The sequence below is a fragment of the Desmodus rotundus genome, chromosome 10 (genome assembly GCF_022682495.2).
Source record: "Desmodus rotundus isolate HL8 chromosome 10, HLdesRot8A.1, whole genome shotgun sequence".
Taxonomy (NCBI): Eukaryota; Metazoa; Chordata; class Mammalia; order Chiroptera; family Phyllostomidae; genus Desmodus; species Desmodus rotundus.
In genome coordinates this window covers 22523753-22536709 of record NC_071396.1, presented here as the reverse complement: position 1 = coordinate 22536709, position 12957 = coordinate 22523753, and the positions used below count along the sequence as shown (strand labels likewise).

At 56.4% G+C, this 12957-nt stretch overlaps 1 protein-coding gene across 1 annotated transcript in view; it reads right to left on the bottom strand.

Annotated features, from left to right (window-relative positions):
* C10H1orf198 (chromosome 10 C1orf198 homolog) overlaps nucleotides 1-11844 on the bottom strand; it is a 28467-nt gene extending 16623 nt beyond the window's left edge. Inside the window, exon 1 of the mRNA XM_024561850.3 lies at nucleotides 11458-11844. Coding sequence (XP_024417618.2) covers nucleotides 11458-11790 — 333 coding nt within the window. The 5' untranslated portion in view covers nucleotides 11791-11844. The remainder of the gene's footprint in view (nucleotides 1-11457) is intronic.
* Between the last annotated feature and the right edge of the window lie 1113 nt (nucleotides 11845-12957).

Here is a 12957-nt window from a genome sequence, read left to right as displayed (position 1 = left end):
AGGATGGGGGGGTCTTTAGTCATTGCAGTCAGTCTTGGGTGGCTGGTGTGCTGCTTTTCTGGGTCTGGAAATACCGCTGAGGCCTAGTCGTCATCTCCAGGGAGGAAAGGCCAGGGGAGGAGAGGTTACCCTGGGGGCGAGGCCCTCGTTTGCCCTGACCACCCGCGCCTGGCGGTACAGTGCTCAGCATTGTGTTCAGCTCTCAGTTTCCCTACTGCACTTGCCAAGGAACTTTCCTAGCTTCTCACCACCCTGCCTCATATTGGGGGCCAGATTTTCTAAGCCAGAAATTGGGACATACTGGGTGACACAGGGTAAAATTCTTGGCCTGAAGTTGAGCCTGCCCCCCACAAATCGCTCCAGGTGAATCCCGTCTTCTTCTTCCCCCCGGGGAACCCCCTGCCCTCGAGCTGGGCTCGCTGGCTCTCCCCTCCTCCCCGAGGCCAACTGGTCCAGCAGACTCGTCCCCCCCTGACCCGACCCCCCTCGGCTGCGTGTCTGCCATCACACCAGCTGTCAGGCAAAACTTTCAAAGCGAGAGGGAGCTTGAGTCACCGCCCTCCCGCCTGGAATTTCAGTTAAACCCAAGTTATTTTCAATTTACAGACTCTGTGCCTCCAAACATGGAAACGCCGCCGGAGGAATGTGAGTTGAGGAGGCTTTGTGAGCAGGAGTCTCCCGGCAGTCGCTGTGGGTGCTGTGGGCTCCTGGACCCGTCCCTCCGTGTATGTGACAGAGGAGGTGGGGGAAGGTGCCCCTGAGCTAAATGACCAGAAGGTGTTCTATGATGGCAGGACCCCACAAGCTCCTCTCGGAAGTAATAAGACAAGAAGGACTTTGTTTTCAGATGGGAAAAATAAAGGCAGCCGATGGAACATGAATATCACTTCATCTAGGTTTGGACCTGCACAAGGAAGTAAAGGGATTTCAGCGAGCAAGTCTGCTTCTGTGTCTGGGGGCGGGACAGCCAGGGCCATCTCCGAGGCCAGGGGCAGTGTGAGCAGGCAGGGAAGGGGCGGGGGCCCCTGGCCAAGGGCAGGGCACACTGGGGCTGGACCCCCCTTATCATGTGATACGATCTCTCTGCTAAATATTAATTATGCAGCTTGAGTCCCTTTGAATCTGCTAAGGTTGAAGAACGGTTTTGGCCTTGGAAGGTGAATGAGTTCAAGCCTCTGAGCCACACAGACTCAGCCCGGAGCGTGGTGGGCCAGCAGTGCCCCCCGGAGCTCACATTGCAGGGGGTCAGAGCCGAGAGGGGTCACCCTGTGGTTTCTCCCCTGTTTGGCGTCAAAGTCAATAAATAGCCTGTTCGCCCCAGTGAGAAACGGAATTGAGGGGCAAATTCCCTAGATTTCTGCAATCCTGAGCCTGTAAAAATAATAAAGCGCTCGAGAAAAAAAACCATGCCAAACAGAAATGCGGGCGAAGCTCTGATGTCGGGCACCGGCTGCACAGCCCAGCCCCAAACAGCGTTGGCGGCGAGAACGGGCCCCCCAGGCAGCGGGGTGCAAGGCGGCAGCAGAACTGCAGCGTAGCAGCAGGCACACATGCGTACAAACACACTCACACACAGCTCTCTTTCTTCTAACCCCACGACAACCAGCAGGCACAGCCAGGCACACGCCCGTGGACAATCGCATATGTCTTCGGCAGGGTGGCTTGGAAGGCTCCCCCACCTGCCGCCCTGGCGCCCAAGATCTGCAACTAAGCACCAAAACACAGCTGCTACGGAGACCACAGGACAGCGGGGCGGCCTTCGTTTCGGCCAAGAGTTCTCCTCTGTGCTGAATTCCGCTCCAGGAGAGACACGCAACACCCCCAGAGACAGCACCGAATCTCTGGAAACGACTGCTTCCCTGCAGCACAGCCAGGGACAAAGAGCAGAGGGGAGCCACAGAGGGCCACGGGACGCACGGCTCCGAACAGCCACCAGAGGCCAGCGCACACGTGGCGGGCTCTGGGGGTCCCCGCGTGACCCCGAGGACTCAGGACGGACACTGACCAAGTATGTTTCCTAACGGTCCAGAGGCCTGGGCTTTTGCTTTTGTCGGGGACGTGTTCACCCAACACAATGTTACCTCCTAACAGAAACAGTAGTGTTTAAAAAATGGGAATACGCATTCCCTGCCCATATAGGCCTAGAATGCATAGTCGCACTAGAATGCGTAGTCGCAGGAAAGCTCCAGCACTGACTGCTTCGCACTTGGAAGAACAGGTCCCAGGGAGCTGCGAGATCTCTGTGGGCCAGACAGCTCTGGGTTTGGAGGCTGCAACCGGCGGCGGGCTGAAGAGGCTCACCCCGCTCTGCAATGACTGGGGCGTTGCTGGCCACATACCAAATATACACATAAAAATGGTTCGAATGGTGTATTTTGTTGTGAATATTCTACCACAATAAAAAGAAACCTCAAAGGGCTACATACTGTATGATTCCAACTCCACCGCCTTCTGAAAAAGGCAACATTATAGCGTCAGTGAAAAGCTCCGAGGTTGCCAGGGGTTAAAGGGCGGGAGGGAGGAGGAGGCAGAGCACAGAGGATTTTGACGGTGGTGAAATACTCTGTTCCATGTAGATGCCTCTCTCAAAACCTGTAGAACGTTCACCATCAAGGGGAAACCCTGGGTAAGCCCCGGACTCTGGGCCGTAATGCGGGGCCAGTGCAGGCCTGTGCCCCACGACAGAGGGACCGCTCTGCCGGGGGGTGCTGACCATGGGGGCATCTGTGCCTGCATGGAGTGGTGGGGGGAGTAGGTCAGAATTCTCCCAGGGGTGTCCACCCTGCAGCCCGTGGGCTACATGCAGCCCAGGATGCGGCCCAACACAAAGTCCTAAGTTTACTTAAAACGCTATGAGATTCTATATGTGATTGCACGTCACAATGTATTGAATGTGTGGCCCGAGGCAACTCTTCTTCTTCCAGTGCGGCCCAGAGACACCAAAAGGTTGGACGCCTACCTTCCACTTGGTTTTGCTGAGAACCTAAAACTGCTCTAAAACATAAGACCTTTTTTTTAAAAAAGTGTGTGTCCCCAGGAAAAAAGCCCACAGAGGTAATAAATAAATAGTCAAAGGTCATCATTTCCTAACCGGTGCATTTTGCGATGATCCGTGCCCTAGAGGTTACTGCCATCTGCTGCTTCTGCAGCGTGGAAGGGGCGTCGGTGACACTACCTGGCACTGTGGCTGCACCTCCAGACGGCTCTGACTCAGCATGTCACCTGGGGGGCCTGGCTCGGGCGATCCAGCAAGCGCCGCCCTGTGCCGCCCTGCAAAAGGCCCCTCCACCACCACCACCACACTCCGGCTGCTGCCCACTCACCACAGTCTACAGTAAATGTCAGTTCTGCAATTCAACTTTTAAAGGATCTTCGTAGTTTTGCTTTTGAAATTATTTGGTTACAGTAACTCCTCTATCATCGGCTAAGCTTTCTCTATAGAAGTCACGACTGACTATTCCAAAAGTATTCTACAAGGAGGAACTCTGGACTGAAAACTCATTTCAAATGCGGCGACACTTTATGAATATTCCCTTTTCCTTTTGGTGAACTTGATTACAGACTCCTGGGCATTTCTTCTTGTATAACTTCCTTCCCCGTTGTAGGCCCAGTGAATCTGACTGCTGTGTGTGGAACAGACACAGCACCTGCAGGAGGCTCTGTCTGCGTGGGGGACCCCCAGCTCCCCCAAGTCGATCTGAGGAAGAAAGGCGGGGAGCCCGAGCTTTCTGGAGTCGCCTGTGGGCTCCCACTGCACTGGGTCAGGCCACTGGCAGCCAGCAGACAGGAAGCGGCCCCTCTTCTAGAACATTCAAAGAATAGCTTCCGTAGACACCGGCAGCCCCATCAAAGTCATGTCTGCACCCCAGGCCTCTCAGAAGGGCAGGCTGGGGCCCTTTTGAATCCTTAGCCGGAACAAACTGCGCCTCCCTGCGGCTGCCCTCTCCACATCACACCTGTCACAGGTATCCGGTGGGAATGGCCCCTTCCCCGGTCCTCACTGGACTTGGGTTCACACTGGAACTGTTCACACACACCGGACTCAAGACTCTCCGAAGCGGTCCCCTGGCCTAGCAGTTCCCAGGCCTGGCTGCACGTCAGAATCACGCAAGGTGCTGTTTCAGCAGGCCGACTCTGTGGGGCCCACCTGACCTAGCTGCACAAGCAGCAACTCCCTAGGTAACTCCCAGGCAGCCGCTCCACTGGGCAGCTTGCCCATTTCAGTCCTTCACAGGACGCTGTTGGCCCCTTCGGCCAGGAACACCTGGCCACATGGCCACACCAGCTGCGCTTGCTGACCCCCGAGGCACGGGCCCACCTCTGTGTGCCAGGCCACACCCCGTCAGAGGTGCCCTCCATCAACGTGGTCCTCATCATCCCCAAACAGGGACATCTCCTCCACCAGGCCCAGTCCAGGCTGCTCTCACGAGGGGCCCACGTGTTCTGGGCAGCTCTCACTCTCCCTGCTTCGGAGCAGGCAAAATCCTGGCTGCGCCCGAGGGGGACCAGCGTTGCAAATGAACAGTCTCCTGGCGTGTCGCGAGGCTCCAGCATAGTGAGAACCACAGTCAATGGTCCGTGCACTCTCCCCGGTGCTCAAAGACTGAAGAAGAACGGCAACAACTGCACTTCCAAGAGCAGTGCAGCGCAACCATATAACAAGTATGTCACCATTAACAGTGAAGGCTCCCACGCGCCAGACTCCGGTGTGGTGCTGCGTCTGTGAAATCTACCAGGAGGGCTGGGTGTCCTCCACAAGTTACAATCCCAGGCACGAAGTGTATTTGCTTTTTCTGGACTGATTCAGAAGCAGCGTCAGGACCCTGAAACTATAAATTGTACTGTGCTCCCGCTTCTGGTTGACAGATGGTAGCATCTTGGCTTAAAGGTAAGAATTTCAACTGGGAAATGCTATAAGCTGGAGAAATTAGGAAAAAGCACAGCCTGCAGGAATGGGCCACCCCCCCGCCCCCGCCACCCTGAGGTGTGCTGGCTGTGTCACCCTCCAGGGCTGTCAGGTGGCCTGGGCGCCTTGGCACACCCAGTGTGGAGCCCATTCTTCCCGGGGGGGCTGTTCAGTGTCCGTCTGCACCTCAAAGCCTATGAAAGATGAGTGAGGCCGTCTTACTCCTTGGCATTTAGTCGGATGAGGGAGAAAACTGGTGTCCGCACAAAAACCCTGCGTGCCGATGTTTATAGCGGCTTTATTCACCGTTGCCAGAACGTGGGAACAACCGACATCCTTTTGTAAATGAATGCATAAACTGTGATACATCAGACAATGGAATATTATACAGTGCTAAAAAGAAATGGGCCATCAAGCCATGCAGAGAGCTGTAGGAACCTTAAATGCCTATTACTGAGTGAAAGATGCCGATGTGAAAAGGCTACATACTGTCTTATTTCAATGATACAATGTTGTGGAAAAGGCAAAACTATGGAGACAGTAAAAGGGTCAGTGGCTGCTAGGAGCTAGGGGGAGGGAAGGTGAGCAGGCAGAGCACAGAGGGTGTCTAGGGCAGTGAAATAGTCTGTGTGATACTACACTGGTGGGGACATGTCACATCTGTCCACACCCACAGAAGGCACCGCAGCAAGATGAACCCCGATGTCAACTAGGGCCTTGGGCGATGATGAGGTCTCAGTGAGGTTCTTCGATTGGAACTAATGTGTCCCCCCCTGAGGGGGGAGGGGGGGTGGGGCGGCTGTGCAGATGGGGTATATGGGAACTCTCTCCTTTCTGCTCAATTCTGCTGTAAACCTAAAACTGCTCTATAAAATTCAGTCTATTAAAAAAGGAGGCGGGGTGAGTGAGGAAGAGGAATCGTGAAAATATGCAGCTCTTTTTTTACCACTGCTCATTCTTAGGGACTAATACTCTTTACATATTGATGGAATCGATGGCTCTCCCTTTGACTTGCAGTATTTTTAACTCTGCTGATAAGAGGGTTTCCGTGAGTGGAGGGCAGAACTGCGCTTCCAGCACCAGAGAAGCAGTTGTGACTGAACTGGCAGGCGGCCTCCACCAGGACACAAAGTCCGAACTCAGGCCTGCGCAGGCTGCGGCAGAAGCAAAACGCGAGAGCCCCGAGGAAACGAACAGAAAAACGAGTAGGGAGTTTCAACAGCTCTGGTCTTCATTTATTTTTTCAGGTACTGAGGGAATCTCTTGCTTAGAGTATCAAAGGGACGCTTGACCTTTAAATGGTGACTCCAGACCAGCCAGCAGGCTTTCAGCTCTGTCCCCTCCCTCCCTGCAGGATAGTGAACCAGTCCTTTAATTTCTCTGCCCAACCTGTTCCCCAGCAGCCACAGCGGCCAGGGAGAGGGCCCGTGCTGCTGTGTTCACTCCCGGGGCTCAGCTGTTCGACAGGTTTCTCCCAGGAGCCCCAGGTGCAGGGTACCTGCCAGGTGCTACTCTGGGAAGAATATCTGTCACTCCGAAGGGCAGACTGTGGGGCCAGGGCAGCCTATGGGGTCAGCCTGGTGGCCTCCCCAAGTAGCCTGAGCTGACGGATCTGGACTCACGGCCAATTCCTCAAATCCTGCCCGGAGCCAGGGCTTGGAACCCCAGATGCAGGGACACGAAAAGCCACATCCACCCTGTCACCTTTTCTAACAAACACACAAATCTGCCAGACAGAGGTGGGAACCATAATTATACAGTCCACCTTCCTTAAAAAAAAACAAGTCCAGAATCCTGAAAAGCACCTCTCAAATTTCCCTTCTGTGTTTCTGCCAAGGGCTGAAAAAAGAAAAGGCGGGGATGCTGAGGGCAAAGGGGAGGGGAGACATCACAGGTTACAGGTCCTGTATCATCAGGAAGCCACAGACGCTGCCAAACTCAGAGGCAACGAAGATTTAATGGTGGAGGAAAGTTCTGGAAGGATCCTAGCAACTGCTTCCTAATGCTGCTTCTGTATTGTTGGAGCCTTTTCTCAGTAATATACAGGAACAGCATATGATACATTTTATACTAACTTAGTTTATTTCAAGAAACAAACACGGTCACGCTAAGCTGGCTGAAGAGGAGGGGGCAGAGCTCTCAGGCTTGGCAGTGTTCCCAGCAAGCGAAATCCAGATCAGGGGCCCCTCCCGCCCAGAGCCCCCTCTGTGACAGTGAGCTCAGAAGAGGCAAAGTCAGTCCACGAGATGTATACGCACCAACTGCCCAAACTGCCGGGGTCACCTGCTGATGGCCTGCGTGGAACCGAGAACGTGGCCAGAGCTCAGAACCCTGTACTGACTCTTACCAGATCCTGCAGCAAGGAGTTTGGGGGAGGGGGGCAGGGAGCAGAGAGCGACACATCCCTAAAAATTCAGGGTTGTTTTCTCCTTCCCTGCTTGATCCCACGAAGCAGCAAAAGCAGACTGGGATGATCGACAGACCCTTCTAAAATGTGAACCTTCCGTCTCTCAAAGGAAGCCTTCCTGTTCTACTAGACACCTGACCAGTGTCTGTGTCCACACCGAGGCAGGCCTGAGAGCCTGAGAAACCTCGGAGCCGCTCATCCCTCAGGGCAGAGCTGTCCCTCGGAGGCAGGGCCTTGCTGCCCTGCTGGCCGCGTGGCCAGGACTGGGCTCCAGGGGTGCCCCGGCAGAGCGGATGAGGGCAGGAGGGGCTGGTGGCCCCGCCCGGAAGCTGTGCTGAGATCCTGTGTCCCTACGGGGGATTTTTACAGGAGCTGGTGAAAGCTGGAACGCCTCTGGTTTCCACCGTAATAGGCTTCGAGAAATATTCTGCTCAGCGGATTCCCAAGGACAGAAGAACTGAACAATTGACAGGTCCCCTCACGGCTTCAGTGCTCCAAGGTAGCCAGCCTCCCTCTGCACGGGGCTAGTGGGCCAGCAAGGGCGGTCTGGGCCCTGGTCTTCTCCCTCTACAACAGCGAGGCAAACACCAGCCCACAGACGCGCCTGGCCGACGCAACCACAAAGAGGCAACTTCGGTGTGTGAACTGCGCCCTGACCACCAAGGGCTACGACCGTCGACATACAATCGATTCATACTGTGGGTCCCGCCAGGCACACGAATGATTAGGTGATGGTCCCGTCAGAAGCCCTGTTTGCAGTCTCACTGAACATGCCTCCGTGTGAAACACGTGACGGGGGAGGGGGGAGGGGGATATTCAAAGAAACAGGCAAGGTCCTTGTCCTCAGGGCAGCTGAAAGGGGGGCCCACGCTGAGGCTGGTGTGGCTGGGGATGAGGAGGCAGGCCACACTAGTCAGAGCACGCCGAGGCTTCAATGATGTGCCACCAGGCACGTCACCCGAGCCCGCCCTGCAGAGCTCCTTCCTGCGCGGCCAGCTCAAGGCCGAGCCACGGCAGGAATTGATTTATTTCACGCCAGTCAGTGCTTGTCGCAAGCGGAAATGGAGAGATTAGCTAATATTATTAATATTCTCACCATCAGCAGCAACAAACATTTTGTAAGCCCACAGCCCTTTCACATGCGTTATCGCTACCATTTAATGTCACCCCCGTTGTAGAGACAAGGCCACTGGAGCTCAGAGCGGTTGGAGAGTCACCAACAGCGTGTTGATGGGGGTACATGGGGAATTCGAGTCCGACACTGACCACCAAGCCCAGGCTCGTTCTGTTACAGCCTCGGGAAAGGCCCTGGGAGCCCCGCGTACTGAGTGGTCTTCCACCTGATATTTACAGTCATCAAAGGCCAGGCAGTGGCTCAAGCAAGAGCTGTGGCTCACCTGGAGCACCCATCCATCAGAGGTCCGTCTGAGGACAGCAGGGTGGCCCTGCTGGTGGGGGATCAGAGGGCCCTGGGGAGCACTCTCCACTCTGTGGCTGGCTGTGGAGGCCCCTGGGGCCACATGAGACTACAGATCAAGTGGGAAGGGAGAGTGCCCTGATCGATCTGACACAGGGCCCTTTCGGACGAGCCTGGGGCCACCTACCAGGGTCGCTCTGTCCAGCATCCTACCCAGGGGTCGCCTCCACCTTGTCCTCATCCATCACTTTTTGTGCCCGGGGACCAGTTCTCCTCCGTGAATGGTCCTCCTCTTGGGTAATGAGACCACTAACTCCCCTTTGGTACCAACTTTTTACCAGGTCCAGGGGATGCATTTTATTTATTTTTTAAAATATTTTATTTATTTATTTTTAGAGAGGAAGGGAGGGAGAAACGGGGAGAGAAACATCATAGTGTGGTTGCCTCACATGTGCCCCCTACTGGGGACTAGGTCAGCAACCCAGGCACGTGCCCTGACTGGGAATCAAACCAGCAACCCTTTGGTTTGCAGGCTGGCACTCAATCCACTGAGCCACACCAGCCAGGGCCAGGGGATGCATTTTAAATTCCCTGGTGCCAGTAAACCACACAGCCAGTGCAGACAATACACCCCGGACAGTGTCCCATGCACCTCTCCTCAGATTCAGCGCCTCTGGCTCTCTGCATCTGTGCTGAGTGCGGGCAGAGGCATGCGAAGCGTGCTCTCAGCCCGTTTTGCAAAGCTGAGTTCGAATCTGGAAAACGGCTCATTTGTTTTGGAAGGGCATGCAGGTACCATAGGGAGCAGTTCCGTTTGTGTTTAAATCACATTGGATATACAAATTCACAAACAGCTCAGTCTGGCATCTGACACCTAGTGAAGGAAATTAAGAGTACTCCGTGAGCCCTGGCCGGGTAGCTCATCCTGATACACCAAGGTAACGGGTTTGATCCCAGTCGGGGCATATACAAAGAAGCAACCAATGCAGGTATAATAAGTGGAACAACAAATCAATGTTTCTCTCTCTCTCTCTCAAACTAATTAAAAAAAAAAGTAATAAATGATCACCCTTATCAGTGGCAGTGGGCCCATGTATGGCCTGGGCTTTTTGGCGACGAGCAGGCCTGTGGGCATTCTCAGCCAGACACCAAACTAAGGAAAACTGAGGCTCGCTCACCAACACCTGTAGGTGCCTCATTTCCAGGTCTATTTCCTCTCAGATTTACTTCTCTGTGACTTTCCCAAAGAGGGGCTGCCTGCACTTCCGTCACCCCGATCTGAGCACAAACCCTGTGAACGTCTTTCCTTTTAAAAGATTTTATTTATTTATTTTTAGAGAGAGGGGAAGGGAGGGAGAAAGAGAGGGTTGAGAAACATCGATGCAAGAGAGAAACATCAATCGGCTGCCTCTCATTCACGCCCTAAGCGGGGACCAAAGCCACAACCAGGAATTGAACCAGGGACCTTTCCCTTTGTGGGACAACCCCCAACCAAGTCATACCAGTCAGGACTCCCTGCAAAGGTCTTTAGAGAGGTGCGTATTTCCACACAGAAAATATTTCATCTCTAGGAATACATTTTAAACCTCTGCTGCCATCTCCCCAGCTCACCACACCTTTTTCCTGGCAAAGCCTTCAGAGTTTAAAGTCTCATGGAGACTTTCCTTTTGACTCTGTCAGAATAAACCAATATTGGCAGCCTATTTCTGTCCTTCATGCCTCCATCCCATTAATGTGAGTTTACAACCAGGAACATTTTGTATTAATGTCTCAGCACACCCAGGCCTGAAAATCAGATTCAAACCTCACTCTTCCCTGGAATTCCTTCCGCAGCCCAAACTTCCCTGGAAAAGGCTCCAAGCCCAGCCTCTCCTTCCTGCAACCTCACAGCCTCAATGAACCGAGTGAGAATTTCTCTCCTGCACTTCTTGCTCCTTCTGACTTTGCCCCTCACAGCAACAGTTGAGTTTGAAAGGCCAAAGAGGAACAGAGCAACATCGGATGGCACCAAGCAAGTGTTAGTTAACCGTATTTCCAAGAGAAAGAGCAAGTTATAGGACCAAGTCTTGCTGGACCTCACTGAAACCTTCCCCCTAGTTTTTTGGTGGGAAGACCGGCCACCACGCTCACCTCAAAACAAAGCTTGTACTTCATGCTCACTCAGGAAACATCTTAGGGCTCTGGGTTTCGCCTCCTTATCTTGGAAGCCACCTCTTCCTTCTTGTTATCGTACTTGGCAATTTCACTGTCCCCATAGAGCTCACGAATATTGATATGTATGTACAATTTCCTGCAGGCATGGGGTGGATATTATTAGCCCCGACTACACCGCGGGGAACCTCCAAGGGGTTAACTCACCCACGGCCACACACGAAGTGGCAGAGTGGATTAGAACCCACTCGTCTGGCTTAAAATTCCTGCTCTTTCCACTTTGGTCAGCCTCGCTTAAGCGCAGCTGCCTTCAGCCCCGGGGGGTCTCTGAATCCAGTGCGGCCCAGCGGAGCAGGACCTCCTCCTCTCGGCGATTCTCCCAAACTCCCGGAAAGCCCCCACCCGGACTTTCGGCTCTCGGACATCCTCTCCCATTCTCGCGCCCTCTCCTCTCCAGCCCCCACTACACCTCCACGACCCGAGGGGAGGCTCCAAGCCAGCAGGTGCCCGCCAGACCAGGGCGCCTCGGGGCATGGGGAGGGGAGAGGGACCCCGCCTGGCCCGGCCCGCGCCTACCTCGTCCCCGAAGCGCACCACTTTCTGGCCTGTGGGCCCGCGCAGGCCGGGAAAGCGCGCGAGCTCCTCGGGGTCCCCGGGGCCGCGGGGCGCCGGGGCGCTGGGCCCCACCAGGCACCGGTCGATGATCTCGTCCTGCTGCGCGGGCGGCAGCCGCGCCCACTCGGGCCCGTACTTCTCGCGGATCTTCTCCTTGTCCTGCATGATCTTCCTGGCCATGGGGCTCAGCGACGAGAAGTAGGTGAAGCGTTTACGCTCCCGGTCGTCCAGAGGCCGGTTCCCGCTCATGACGACCGAGCGCGAGGCTGCGATCGCCGCCGCCATGGACGCCATGCCCGGCTGGCCCGCCGCTCCCTGCCTTCCCCTCCCCGCCGCCCCGAGCACCGCCCCGCCGCGGCCCCGCCCTCGCTCCGCCCCGACCCCACCCCGAGAAACGTCCGGGGAGCCCCGCCCCCCGCGTCCTCCACCCCCGAGAGTCTGTGCTCCGTGGCCCCCGCCGCCTAGGCCCCCGTCCTCTGTGCGCCCCATTCCCGTAGTCCCGCCCTCCGCGACCCCTACCGCCGCCCCCCGCGCCCGCCCTTCTCCGGGAACCCGGCCTCCCGCTGCCCCACCCACCGCCTCCCGCACCCCCGGGAACCCCGCCTCCCGCGCCCGCCCTCCGCCGGGAACCCGGCCTCCCGCTGCCCCACCCACCGCCTCCCGCACCCTCGGGAACCCCGCCTCCCGCGCCCGCCCTCCGCCGGGAACCGGGCCTCCCGCTCCCCTCACCCCGCGCCTCCCGCTGCCCCACCCACCGCCTCCCGCACCCCCGGGAACCCCACCTACTGGCTCTCTTCCTTCCGCACCCCCGCGGCTCCTGCGCGTCCTCGGGGTCCGCCCTCGTGGCTTCCCTCGCTGCCCCAACCTCTCGAGGCTCCTCTCGGCCAGCCCTGGAGGCGGCTGGCGCGTCCCCAAGTCCGCGCCCGGCCGTGCGACCGGATTGCCGGTGGCGACCGCCATGGTGCCACGTGGTCCCTGGTTTGACAAAGGAAACTCTTTCTGCCGCCGAGGTGCCCGCGAAAGCCGCGCTTCTCCGGATGCAGCCGCCCGCCGCCCAGTTCTCCCCCGGCCCCTTTCCCCGATGGGCCATCCGCGCCCTTCCTCTGAGCCGTCCCGACCCCGGGCCGTCGCGCGCGAGGTGACAGCGGAGGGCTGGGCGGGAGGCCGAGGGGACGACCTGGGGGGCCTGGACTCGTGACGGGGGGATGGAAAGGAAATTAGTTCCCGGTCCTAAAGGGACGGGAGAGAAATGAACTACGCCGCAGCCCAAAATGCCGTCGGTGGAGAAGGCGGTGCCGAGGCGCAGGGCCGCTCGCACCGGCGCTGCTTTTTGCCACCTCCGGTGAAGAGGTGGCCCCCAGACGCCGAGTGGCCTCTCCTTTCTCTGGGGACACAAATAAAGGGACAAGATTTATTTTGGAAACTCAGAAACCAGAACTCTCAGCAGCTGGATGTTCACAA